This window comes from Cebus imitator, unplaced genomic scaffold (assembly GCF_001604975.1).
Source record: "Cebus imitator isolate Cc_AM_T3 unplaced genomic scaffold, Cebus_imitator-1.0 Scaffold309, whole genome shotgun sequence".
In the NCBI taxonomy this organism is placed as follows: Eukaryota; Metazoa; Chordata; class Mammalia; order Primates; family Cebidae; genus Cebus; species Cebus imitator.
This window is the reverse complement of record NW_016107624.1, coordinates 709,729-721,964: the sequence shown is the minus strand read 5'-3', so window position 1 is coordinate 721,964 and position 12,236 is coordinate 709,729. Positions and strand designations below refer to the sequence as shown.

The window sequence follows — 12,236 nt, the reverse complement described above, 5'->3', positions numbered from 1 at the left end:
AGGAGGCTGAGGCAGGAGAATTGCCTGAACCCGGGAGGCGGAGGTTGCGGTGAGCCGAGATCGCGCCATTGCACTCCAGCCTGGGTAACAAGAGCGAAACTCCGTCTCAAAAAAAAAAAGAAAGCTTTGTAGTTAAAAACTTTGTGGGATGTCTATTTGTACTGTCATGAAAACATCTTGAGGGCATATTAAGTAGAAGAAACATGTTGTGGCATGATATATACTGTTTGATTGCATGTGTTTTATTTTTAAGCAGCAGAGTTAAAACTGTAAAAACATATAAAAAGATCTGGAAGGTTATAGGTCTTTTGATAACAGTGATTACCTCTTAGGCAGGTACTAGATGGGAGTGAGGAGTAGTCAAGGAGAACTTTAGGTTTATCTGTATTTTTTTATTTATGTATTTTTCTGTAATTAAGAATAAATAAAATGGAAGGAAAAAGGGGTTGTTAAAAGACAAAATTGAGCTTGTTGGTGTAATTGAATGTGATGTCTGGTCTCACCCGCAGCTCATGAAGCAACTTGTCAAGGTGACAGTCCCCTTGGGTCTTGTGGTTTGAAGGGACAGTTGTTACTGGCATATATAGGAATAGAAGGAGGTCACTCCTTTTGAGCTGCAGTAGAGCAAAACAGGAGGATGAAGCTCAGGTTAAGTTCCATTCAGTCACTCAAAAATTGTCCATAAACAGTTCCTGCAGCTGGGCGTGGTGGCTCCCACCTGTAATCCTAGCACTTTGGGAGGCTGAGGCGGGCAGGTCACCTGAGCTCAGGACTTCAGGACCAGTCTGGCCAACACGGTAAAACTCCATCTCTACTGAAAATACAAAATTTTAGCCGGGCATGGTGGTGCATGCCAGTAATCCTAGCTACTTGGGAGGCTGAGGCTTGAACGCGGAAGGCGGAGGTTGCAGTCAGCTGGGATCATGCCAGTGCACTCCTTCCTTGGCGATAGAGTCAGAGTCTCCAAAAAAAACAAAGCAAAATAAAACAAAAAGACACAGTTGTTGTGATGGCTGTGCCCTGTGCTGAGTGATGGAAACCTTATGCCTCAGTCCATTTGGTCCTTAACACCACCACCACCTCTCCTACCCCCCATCTCCGGGAAGGCATCAGGGGTACCAGGGTGGTGTAGGTTCAGAGCAGGTGGTCAAACTCAGAGTAGCTTGGAGTTTCCAGCTTATCAACTTTTGGGTCTTTGTTTCCTCTTAAAAAAAAAAAAAAAAAAAAAAGAGACCAGCCCGACCAACATGGTGAAACCCTGTCTCTACTAAAAATACAAAAAATTAGCCAGGTGTGGTGGTGTGCACCTGTAATCCCAGCTACTAAGGAGACTGAGGCAGGAGAATAGCTTGAACCTGGGAGGCAGAGGTTGCAGTGAACCAAGATGGTGCCACTGTACTCCACTGGGTGACAGAGGGAGACTCTGTCTCAAAAAAAAAAAAAAAGGCAACATTAAAAAGTACCACCTACTGCACAAGGACTGTGGTGAGGATTAAACCTGATTTTAGTTTTAAAATTCAGTTTAGAAAATGGACTTTAATCCTGTGGTGAGGATGAAAGGGAGGGCCGCCTGCCCTGTGCTGAGCGTGTTGCTTGTGCAGCATGGGTGCCGCATATAGGGCAGGTTTCTTAGATTGTGCTTTATTTTGCACATGAGGAAACTGGTACTTCACTGTGTGTCACATTTGTATAGGAGCTTTGGGCAGTCCAGACACAGGTTAGCAAGTGGAAAAGGCACTGGGATCCTGGATTTTGGGCTTGGCTTTGCCACTGCCTTTTGTGATTTTGAGCAAATAAGTTCCCAACCCGTTTCTGGGTTTCAGTCTTCTCATCTGTGCATTGATAAGATCCTATCTGAGCCCTCTTCTTTTGCTTACGTTGTTTTTATTTCTAGTGAGTCTCCCAGAGGCCCCAACCTTAATTATAAGGCTACAAGTGAATGATCAGAATGGGAAGAGGGAGCTGCTTGGGGCTGGAGGTGTGGTTGGAACTGACTGGAGGGTGCAGATGATAGAGAGTCACAGCATTTTAAAAGTGGGTAGGTAAAGCCCAAGTGGAAATTTGGCAGGATCCAGGCAAGAATTTCTGCATTACGTAGTGGTTTCGTCTAAGAGGAGGATGTCAGGTATCATTTTTCAAACTTCAGTGTTTGCCTGTAGGACGCTTGTCTAAGACCAAAATCTTTGGCTTTGCTTGCTAGGTACTTTTCAGCCGTGATTGATGTTGGCTTGAGTTATTCATGGGTAGTTTCAGCCAGTGGGAGTCAATGTAATGGCGGTGGTGGAGAGAACCGCAGATTGAGAATGTAGGACGAGACCTTAGGCCGAGCTCGGCCACTAACCTGGTGTGTGTGACCTTGGGCTTCTGAACCACCACCTGCAAAAGGTGATGGTTGAACTTGATTTTAGTTTTTAAAATTCAGTTTAGAAAATTGACTTTGTCTTTTTAGTGAAGTTTATTGGAAATATCAATTGGAAATTGAGAATTATGGAATATTAAAAGAAAGAAATCCTCTCATTTCCCTACAAATGATGATTTTAAATATTTCAGTGTATTTTCTTTGTCTTGTTATGTATCTGTAGTCCACCTATTTCCAAAATGGACTTGAGGTGGCTTCAGTGTTTACGTACTGTATAGTATTTGTTTTCATCTGTTTACGTTTTTTCATTTACCTTTGTAAAGGGGACACTTTTTTTATTTTTTGAGAGAGTCTCACTCTGTCACCCAGGCTGGAGTGCAGTGGTGTGATCATCTCGGCTTCCCAGGTTCAAGTGATTCCCCTGCCTCAGCCTCCCTAGTAGCTGGGATTACATGCACCTGCCACAGTAACTGGCTAATTTTTTTAATTTTTAGTAGAGCCGGGGTTTTACTATGTTGGCCAGGCTGGTCTTGAACTCCTGATCTCAAGTGATCCGCCCACCTTGGCCTCCCGAAGTATTGGAATTATAGGCATGAGCCACTGTACCCAGTCTGGACACATTTTTTATGATAATTTTCTTGATGTTGGAATTTTATGATATTTCCAGTTTTTTGCTGTTTTCGATCTTGAAGGTTCATTCCAACTCCAGGGTTTGGTGGTCAGGCAAAATTGTCCCAGGAGCAGAATGAATTTGGATTTAGAGGCATGAAAGAGCAAACTGCCAAGAAGTCAAGCTGAGCTTCCATCAACTCCTAGTTTACAGAGTGGGATAGGGAAGCGTTTGTGGAGGTTGGACATTAAAGGCCTGACTTCTGGACCTGGCTCTCCACTGAACTGCCATGTGACCCTGGCTAGGACAGTAAAGTTGTCTGGGCCTTGGAGCCTTCCTTTGAAAACTGTGTGCACCCTCAGGGAATTTGGCAATTCTAATGATGGCAAATCTTTTATAAATTGCAAAGTACTAGCCGGGCGTAGTGGCTAACGCCTGTAATCCCAGCATTTGGGGTTATATATAATCCCCTATATTTGGGAGACTGAGGCAGGTAGATTATGAGGTCAGGAGTTCGAGACCATCCTGGCCAAGAGACTAGCCTGGCTAATATGGTAAAACCCCGTTCCTACTAAAAATACAAAAATTAGCTGGGCATTGTGGTGGGTGCCTGTAATCCCAGCTACTTGGGAGGCTGAGGCAGGAGAATTGCTTGAACCCAGGTGGTGGAGGTTGCAGTGAGCCAAAGATCGAGCCACTACATTCCAGACTGGGCGACAGAGCGAGACTCCAACTCAAAAAAAAAAAAATTTGTAAAGCACTGTAGGTTTCAGGGTGACTTGATATTTTGCTCCCATTTATGGAGTACCCACAATATACGGGTACCTTGCTATATCTTGTTTAATTGCCAATTACTCTGTGAGGTAGCTGCTGTTTTCCTTTTACAGCTGGAGAAAGCAAGGCTCAGAGAGATACATGGCAGAGCTGAGAACAGAATTCAGGGTAGTGTCTTTTGTGTCACACCACACCTCCTATTATGGTTAGTTTTCTGTCAATGTCTCTAGATCCTCAGTGAACATATTTATATAATTCAACCAGGGCAACTTCTTGGATCAGTGAATTTTGCATTGTTTGACATTCTTAAAGCATCTAAATCGGTGTCTGATTCCCACAGGTTGTGATAGGTATATTAGTAGTCATAATGATGATAGTAACAACAACAATAGTTGCCGTTTATTGAACACTTACTATGTGCTTTTTGTTTATATACATGAAGTAATTTAATTTTTATAGGGAGGGCATGGTATCCCCATGTACCAGATTAAGAAAGTGAGACTCAGAAACATAAGTAGCTTGTTCTTGGCACAGTGTCTCTGCCACTAGCACATATTTGGCACACAGAACATTTGATGTATGGCAGAATGAATGAATGATATTACGGAAGGTCACTCAGCTAACGAGTGTTGGAGCTGGAACTCAGTTCTAAAGCCAGAACTCAGCCCCAAAGCCTGAGTTCGTAATCTCTGTGCTTCATGCCTCACAGGTAGTTCAGCTGTGTGTCTGTCCCTCCTGGCCATGGGATAATTGTCATGTGCAGTCCAGGCAGTCTTAACAGTCTGTATTGTTCAAACATTAGCTCATCTCTTATCCTGTATATTCTCTCCTAGTGGCCTTGTTCCTAATGTACCAGATGACCTGGATGGCATCACCCCCAAAGCTGGGTTGGGAAATGGTGGTAAGTACGCAAAACCAGGCATTCTCTTGAGAAAGAATAAGGAAGTAGACATTAGACTGTGGGCATCTTGAGCTTTCATATCTCTGGAGCCCAGAGGCTTCCCTGGACTGGCACACAGTAGGTACTCAGTATTTTTTGTGTGTATTGATTTGGTCTCCACTGCCTTTCATAAACTCTGGACTAGAGGAATTGTCCTTTTGGCCACACTTCATGCGTTTCCTTTGTTGCTGCTAAGTCTGTCGGGATTCAGTGAGCATTTGCTGAACTGAACAACTGCAAGGAGGCTGGACACTGAATTGGTGGCTAGGCCAGTGGCTGGAGGCCCAGGAGAGCTGCCATCTGGGCTCTAGCATGCCAAGGCCTTCCTGGCAGGCTGCTGGATCCTGTTTGCTGGCTGAGGCCCAGCATTCCTACACGGGCCTGCCCTTTGGAGACAAATAGCTGGTTAGACCACAGGAGACGGCGCTGGGTAAATAAATAGCGTATTGTGCGTAAGCTGGATTCTAAGGAGACTTTGCAGTTTGGGTCCAGCTAAGCATTCTTTATAATTTTTATTTCTGGAAAAAGTAAATGCTTAAGTGTCTCTGTGGGTAGTGCTAGTTTTTGCAAAATATCTCTAAGATATTTTGACTTGTGTTTTTTTTTTCTCTTCTCCACAGTGCTGAGACATGTGCAAAGAAAGGAGATTTTGGAGCAGACAGGAAACGAGTCCCAAGGTTTATTTCTGGAAAATCCCTTAACTTACAGGGCACCCTCACGTTTTCCTCAGGAACCTGTTAACTTTTACTTTATTTTTACTTTTTGTTTTTTTGAGACAGGGTCTTGCCCTGTCACCCAGGCTGCGAGTGCAGAGGTGCGGTCACACGCAGCACCCTTGACCTCTTGGACTCTCTCATCTCAGTCTCCTTAGTAGCTGGGACTACAGGTGTGTGCCACGACACCCGGCTCATTTTTGTATTTTTTGTAGGACAGTTTTGCCATGTTGCCCAGGCTGGTCTTGAATTCCTGGACTCAAGTGAACCACCTGCCTCAGCTTCCCAAAATGCTGGGATTACAGGCATGAGCCACTGCACTCACTGGCAACTTTTACTTTAAATGCAAAATTGAACAAGTCTGATTTCGACTCTTGCTGCCCACAGGCAGTTAGAAGCAGAAGACTTATAGGCCTACTGTTTTTTTTGAGATGGAGTCTTGCTCTGTTGCCCAGGCTGGAGTGCCATGGTGTGATCTTGGCTCACTGCAGTCTCCACCTCCTGGGTTCGAGCAATTCTCCTGCCTCAGACTCCCGAGTAGCTGGGATTACAGGCACATGCCACCACGACTGGCTACTTTTTGTATTTTTAATAGAGAGAGGTTTCATCATGTTGGCCAGGCTGGTCTAGAACTCCTGACCTGAGGTGATCTGCCCGCCTCAGCCTCCCAAAGTGCTGGGATTACAGGAGTGAGCCACCGTGCTCAGCCGGCCTATATCTTTTTCTTTTTCTTTTTTTTTTTTAAGATGGGGTTTCACCATGATGGCCAGGCTGGTCTTGAGCTCCTGATCTCAGGTGATCCACCCACCTTGGTCTCCCAAAGTGCTAGGATTACAGGTGTGAGTCACCGCGCCCGTCGGCCGGCCTATTTCTTAATTTAGTCGATAGTGTATATCTGCTTCGTGTCGGGCTCTGGGCTCAGTGCTGGAATTCAACCTCAGACATGGTTACTGTTAAGCTGAGAAGACAAACACTTATGAGAAATTGTGTAATCAGTGTCAGGAGCAAAGAAGCATAAAGTGCTGTGAGAGGGCGTTAAAGGGAGATTTCCTCTGGTGTGGAGGTGGGGCAGGCTAGAGTTTCCCAAGCAATTGACATGGGAGCAGAGACCTGAACAAGTAGGATGTAGGTAGGGAAGAAGGAAGGGATGAGCATCCCAGACACAGGTGAGGGCATGGCCTGTTTGAGGAACAGGAAGACAAACCAGTGTGCCCTTCATGTCTGCCCTGCCCACTGCTTAGCCTCTTTTCTGCTAAGTGGTTTCTGAACACCATGCCCACTCCCACCTCTGTGCTTCTGCCTGGGCTGTCTTTCCTTCCTTTTGTCTCTCTCATCTGCCTGGTGCCTGCTTGCTGCCTCTTTAAGACGCGGCTCAAAGCTCACCACCGTTTTTGGCTCTCCCCATTCTAAGGTGTACTTTCCTCTCCGAACATTGTGTATTTCACTTCATCTCATTTCATTTCATTTTTTCCTGTTGGCTACTTTTAAAGTATCCAAATGAGACTAGTTCTCACCCCCCTATACTCCTACCATCCTGCTCCAAACCACCATAGTCTGTGGCCTAGATTATCCCAATGTTCTAACTGGTTTCCCTGTTTCTCTCCTAAGCCCCTTACAGTCTGTTCTCAGAAAGGCAGCCAGAGGGAGCCTGTAGAAGCCTAAGTCGAGTTATGTTATTCCTTAGTTCCAAACCTTCCGTGGCTCCTGAGTCCTTAGAAGAGCCTAGAAGCCATATGCAGTCTGTCTCCATTTACCTCTCTTACCTCCTTTCTTGCTGTTCCCCTTCGGTTACTGAGCTCCAGCCTATTGGCCTCTTGACTGTTCCCCACACCCACTGGGGACCATGCTTCCTCTTCAGGCTTCTCCCTGAAGAATTCTCCCCCAGGTAACTGGTCCTTTCTCTTCAGGTCTGCCCAGATGTCACCTTCTCCGTGAGACCTTCCTTAACAACCTTACTTAAAATGGCAATCCTCACCCCATCCCTCCTATTTCCTATCCTTATTTATTTTTCCCCATAGCATTTATCATGTTTTTACATGTTATTCAGTGTTTTTTTTTGGTTTTGTTTATTGTATTTCCTCCCTCTAGACTATCAGCTCCATTTGTTTGCTTTATGTCCTGATGTTTCCACATTTGGAAAGGGCCCTAGCAGAAAGTGGGCTCTCAGTGCATATAATAGGGAAGAATGAACTTATTTACCCAGCACACATTTACTGAACACCTGCAGAGTGCCACAGGCTTTCCTCAGCCTGATGACAGTTAGTTTAGATCTCCGTCTTGCCCACTTGATCGGGAACCTCTTGGATCCAGGATTAGTGTCGTCTCCACCATTGTTTCCTCAGCACACAGGATGGGGCTTAGCACCAAGTAGGTGTGCAATTACATGTTTGTTGAGTTAAAGAAGCTGTGCAGAGATTTGGGTATTGGCACGGTCTTTAAAACGGGTCAGCAGTTTCCGGTCCACTGCTTGCTTTTGAAAATAAACTTTTATTGGAAAATAACCACTTTGTTTGTGGATTGTTTGTGGCTGTTTTTCTGTGACAACAGAAGATTTGAGTAGTTGTGACAGATTTTAGGCCTTGCCTATGGCCCACAAAGCCTAAAATATTGTCTGGCGTTTTAAGAAAAAGTTTGCCAGCCCCTGCTGTCGAATCAGTTAGACATGCTTTGTTTTAATTACTGACATGAGAAGATGATATTCTGTTCAGTAAAGTAATTTCTTGAAATAAGGAAGTACCTATTAGGACAGCCTCCTTTGCAAAATTGTTGATGCATTTACTGGGTTCATCCTCTGATGTGCACATTGCTACTTTGGGGTTAGTTTGAGTAATTTGTAGATTAATGATTTAGAACTTTCCCTGGACTAAGATCAGTAAATCACAACAGACAGCAAGTACCAGCAGGGTATACTGTGGAAGCAGTTCATGTTTTTTTTTCTTCCCTGGGCTCTATTCCCCAAAAGAACATTGGGTAGTTTGAAGGCCATGACGTTTTCCTGTGTCTGTTTTGTCTTTTTATAGTGCTCCCAAATGTGTCAGAAGAAACAGTGTCTCCCACCAGAGCACGGAACATGAAGGACTTTGAAAATGTAAGTGGAAATACCAAATTACTATCCCAACAAAGCATGTCTGCTGCTACTGTCCAGCCAGACCCAGGAAAGATGTGTTTCCTGAGATCTAAGTTCGGTGATACTAGAGGTAGGAGAGGTGCCATGTCTCCTGGACATCCTCTGTGAGACTTGTATGTACACATGCAGTCAGCCCTTTATCCAAGGGCCAAATACAGGTTCTGACGGAATCAGCAGTTTTCAATGTTGGGTGAAACCTTTGGTTTTCAACTTTGGTTTTCAAGTTTGATGTCTCTCTGGTGTCCTAAAGGTGAGGATGTTCCCCTGTTGAAAGTTGAGGTGAGCTAATATTTGTCAAGGGCCTTAACGCACGTTATTTATGGTCCCCTATTTGATGCTTACTGCAACCCTTTGAGATATTTTGTATTATTCCCATTCCTACAGATAAGGAATCTTAAGAGCAGGAGAGACTTGTTTATGGTCATATAATGCAAGAGTGTCAGAGTTGGGATTGAATCCAGGTTTTCATTAATTCCAAAGCTGTTATTCTTTCCGCTGCATTGTGCCTCCTCTGCATTGTATAGACTTTATCTTTGTTACTTTTGAATGAAACGTGAGTAGCCTGTACCCGGTACTGTGTAGTTTTTTTCTGAGAATGGATTACCAGGTGATAGATTTGGCTTCAGTGCTTAATGTCTTTCAGCGTTGTGTCTTTCATTTGTTAGCAGATGGGGTTTGTTGTCAAGTAACAGGAAAATAAGGTTATTTTCCCAATTCCAATTCTCTTTAACAAGTTACCTGTTCAATGCTCTCATTTATCATGGGAAGAATTAGACCCTTCTTCATTTGTGAGCAAATGAAATCCATACTATGCAAGACACAGGAGATACTTATCAGAGAGAAGATGGAGGACACAGAGAGAAGGACATTCCACAATCATGTTTCTCTCTCCCCAGTTGTCTTTACAGAACAGAGCAGTGCTGTCTCTGGATTTAATTTAGAATACTCATTACTGCTAATAGTTATCTGCAAACCACCAGTGACCAATTGAAGAAATGACTTGTCAGATCTCTAATGGAAACAAGTAATTTCTGAGCTTTGAGTTGTTATAATTTCAGCTGTACAACTCGATCTATGCTGTGGGGTCTGGGGCCTCAAACGAATGAGATTTGATTATTCTACATCGTGTATAATTAAAATATGCTCTACTATTAAATGGTTGTTCCTGTTTTATCATAAGAGTAATAACAGCTACTGTTTATTGAGCTCTTGCTCTGAGCTGGGCACTTAAAGTGCTAAGCTCCTTGTATATGTTACTTTAATATTAAAGCGGCTCTGCAAGATAGTTATTTCATTTTGAAGGGCACTGTTTTACATCTTATTTCTAAATTGGAAAATTTCACAGAATATTAGACTTTTGGTTTCATATCTATTTTCTGCTTATTGAATGGAAAGGAATCCTAGAATTGAATACAACCCTCTTTATTATATGTAGGAGAAACTGAGGCCCAGGGATGTGACATGGCAAAATTGTTCTCAGAGGCAGTCTGTGCTACCTAAGGACCATGGTCTCTGGAGCCAGGCTGCGTGTTTGTCCACTTCTGCTGGGTCCCCTGTGGCCAGTCACTTAACCTCCCTGTACTTCCACCATTTTAAAAAGGAGCATAACAGTACCTACTTCATAGGGTTGTTTGGAGGATTGAATGAGTGAATATATGCAAAGCACAGATGCCTAGCTCAGAGTACGTTCTGTGTTTGCCATCACTGCTTCTCCCTTTTCTTACTGTTATTGTTATAATTACTGTTATTTTTTTCCCCATTCTTCCATGTTATCCAAATTTCCCTTGTTCAGATGTGTTCTTGATGACCTAAATCCTGTTTTTCTTTGAAGGTGAGGGAGAGCCTTCTATGCCAACATGTTTTAGGATTTATGTTTTTTTCTTTATGACTGTGGTCCTTTGGCTGCTGTTAGGTTTTTATGGCATTAATATTTTTTATTGTAGCATTTTCAAGAGCAAATTCTGCAGCCAGAATTGAAACGGCCACACTGTTCTCAGTGTCTCCCTTTGAGGTCTTTATAAGTCACTGAATTTTTTCATTTGGCCTGAGTTACAAAATGCATGATCTCTACATAGTGGTAGTCTGAACTTCCTGTGGGATGCTTATAGGAAATGCTCTTGGCATATAAAGCTAATTTTAGAGTCAGCATGCATATTAAGAAAGGGGCTGAGAGATACTTTGGATTTAAAGTGGAAACTCATGATTCGTCCTATTCTAGTCTCAGATGATTGATACCTAACCATCCTGAGTTGCATTTAGCTGGGGGCTGGCAATACATAGATACCCTTCTGGTTTTCCTCAGAGTTCATCCATTCAATAAACAGTTTTTAATATATGCCACTGTGCCAGGCTCTCTGCCAGGGGGAATCTGCAGTGGATTAAGACCAGGTAAGTCCCCCTGTCCAGAGGGTCACAGTCTGACTGGGAAGATGGATAGGAAAATAGTGCAGGGACAGAGGTCAGTATAGGGTGCTGTGGGACCACAGAGGAGGAGCTCTGACTCAGGGTTCAGAGAGGCCTCTCTGGAGGAGATGTTGCCTGAGTTGGGTCATCAGGGACAGGTAGGGATTGGTCAAGTGGAGACAGCTAGGGGAACATCCCAGGCACAAGGACTCACATGTGCAAATGTAGAGAGAGGCATGACAGAGTTTGATGAGTTCAGGGAGCTGTAAGTTCTCTTTGGCTGGAAGGAGGCGGTGTGAGGGGAGCTGAGAGAAGTGAGTCCAGTGAAGCAGGCAGAGGCCAGCTCCTGCAGCTTCTTGAATGTTACACTGCTTTGCTTGGTTTTTGTTCTGAAGATGAAAGGGAACCAGCAATGGATTTGAATCTGGGGAGGGAAATGACCAGAATTATGCTTTCAAAAGCTTACCAGGTGGATGATCATGAGGGGAAGAGTTTGGAGGGGAACAAGGCTGGTGGTAAGGTGATGAGTTAAAAGGCTGCTGTGCTGTTGTGGGCCCAAAGGGAGGAATGTGGAGCTCAGGGCATGGAGTGAAGGGATGTTTAGAATAGAGTTAATTTCAGAGCTGGAGGAGCTCTAGGAATCATCTCATCCAGTCCCTGCATTTGACATGTGAGGACTCTGAAGCCCAGAGAGAAGTAGGGACTTATTCGGGCTTTGAACCCAGGCCTTCTGTTAAAGGAAGTCCTTTGTATTTCATTTGACTGTTCTGTGCAAGTACTCACTCTGGCATGTGAAAACCACAAGGCTTCTTTTTGGTCTTTAAACTGGTAATTCATTGTTTAATATCCTCATTAGTTGAGGGTATAGTCACCTGTATACCCTCATGGTAGGAATTAGGTAAATCAGTTGGTCTTCACCGGGAGCCTGTCTTATTGGTCTTCCCTCCCTGGACCAGAGGAGGCCTTGTGGAAGCAGCATTTTGTGAAGGCCTGTGCTTACGTGCTGTGACTTGTTCACGACACTAGTATCTCTCTCTCTCCCTTTAAAAAAATGTTTTTTTGGGTGAGTATGGAAGACCCAGAATCTGTTACAACGTATGCTGTCCAGGTAGCTATCTTTCTCAACGTATGGAAGAGTTTAATTCTGGTGTTTGACAGGGAATGACATGGATAGCTTTCCATTCTCAGTACTGATGGAAGGCATTATTATTGGCTGTGTAATATTAAATAAAGCCTTATTAAAAGGGATGGATTGAGCCATAATTTACATAACCTTACTGTGGGACATTTCAGGTTGTTTCTAATTTCTC

The 12,236-nt window shown here is 43.9% G+C and overlaps 1 protein-coding gene across 3 annotated transcripts in view; it reads left to right on the top strand.

Moving 5' to 3' along the window:
- Positions 1-12,236, top strand: part of CDK5RAP2 (CDK5 regulatory subunit associated protein 2) — a 199,379-nt gene that overhangs the window by 4,648 nt on the left and 182,495 nt on the right. For all 3 annotated transcript variants that reach the window (XM_017503288.2, XM_017503290.2, XM_017503287.2), the window contains exons 2-3: positions 4,577-4,644; positions 8,417-8,484. In XM_017503288.2, the coding sequence (XP_017358777.1) occupies positions 4,577-4,644; positions 8,417-8,484 (136 nt within the window). The remainder of the gene's footprint in view (positions 1-4,576; positions 4,645-8,416; positions 8,485-12,236) is intronic.